The 1341-nt window shown below is 57.3% G+C and overlaps 1 protein-coding gene across 1 annotated transcript; it reads right to left on the bottom strand.

Annotated features, from left to right (window-relative positions):
- On the bottom strand, positions 1 to 1341 carry JKF63_05792 (uncharacterized protein; the record flags this gene model as incomplete). The annotated part of the gene is made up of 1 exon (XM_067901746.1): positions 1 to 1341. One exon carries the CDS (start codon positions 1339 to 1341, stop codon positions 1 to 3), a length of 1341 nt encoding a protein of 446 aa, XP_067757772.1.

The following is a 1341-nucleotide window of genomic DNA, read 5'->3' as shown; positions in this document are numbered from 1 at the left end:
TCAAAAAACGAAAATGTTCCACGTGTAGACGTAACAGTCGAAGCCGGTGTCTACGCAGCAGAGGCAGCCTTTCAGCACGAGCATGGTCAGGATGTCCGCTGCCACCTCGACTGACACTTGCATCTTCTCTGCCAGCCAAATATCACTGACAGACTTTAGTTCCCACGATGCTTTTGGGAAGGCGGTGGTAGTGGGTACATGCACTACTGGTGGAGATGCACCACCCCCGCCGCGCTGCTGCTGCGATGCGATCCACTCATCTTGTACGGGTGATCCTTTGGCGTTCACCAGTTGAGGTCCAAGGATTGTGGCCAGCTTTGCCAACAGCAGCGACTCGTCCCGGTTCACAAGAGCCTTTCGGCCGGATCGCAACGTGGTGAGGTCATAGCGGCTGCCTGGCAATTGTGTTGCCATGTACGTGCAGGCGTTCAGCACGTCAAGCGGAGACACCAAATCACCGCCGCGGGCCTTGTTGTACAGAGCGAAGAGTTCAATAAGAGGCACAACTGGCATGTCGTTGAAGAGTTTTGAGTTGCTCGCGTGCGTCATCCAGGTGTGCAGTTCGACGGCCAAGTCTTTGTGAAAGTTGGAGTCGCTGCTTTTATTGTTGTTCCGTGTCACCATGGCACCCAGCCCGAGCGTCGACTCGATGCTCTCGATTTTTGTGCGCTCTACGGAGATATCGCTGCCAGGGCCGGAGCCTCCGGCTGCCGCGGCCTCGTTACTCTCGCGCAGACGCCGAATATTTTTCACAATCGACGAGGCTTTGTTCATTATATCGTCGATGTCCTTGAGGGTCTCCCCCATCGCGGCGGACTGTGCGGAGGCTTGTTGGACACCAGCGATACCCACTCTGCGTGGGGCGACCGGCCCAGGATTCGTGTGCGGTGCCGTCGTCCCAACAGCGGGACTAGCAGTGCTGCTGCTACTTCCCCTGTTTGCCGCCGACACTCTTGCTTTCGACTGCATCCACGCTTCTTTATCAAGTGCACTGATAAGAGCGGCACAAAACGCGTCGGCACCACCCGCGCGGAACGACAGTTTCACAAACGCGTTCTGCGGCAGTGGCACAACAATCTTTGCGCTGGAGAAGGGGCCGAAACCCCCTGATATACTCGGCGCCTGTCCAGTGCGCCGAATAAGCTCCAGCGGCAGCTGCAACACCGTCGAGACATCCGCGTCGTCACTGTACCGAAGGTGGTGCGTCGTCAGCGACAGCTTTCCCTTCTGCCACCCCGTCTTCTCGTTTCCATTGTAAAGGGCGACACCCCGCTGAACGAGGATGCAGACCTCATTCGGCTCAAGCCCAGCCCCGTCCGTCTTCCACTTCCAAAAGTCCAT

The sequence above is a fragment of the Porcisia hertigi genome, chromosome 19 (genome assembly GCF_017918235.1).
Source record: "Porcisia hertigi strain C119 chromosome 19, whole genome shotgun sequence".
Classification (NCBI taxonomy): Eukaryota; Euglenozoa; class Kinetoplastea; order Trypanosomatida; family Trypanosomatidae; genus Porcisia; species Porcisia hertigi.
The sequence above is the reverse complement of the archived record's forward strand: the minus strand, read 5'-3'. Positions and strand labels throughout refer to the sequence as shown.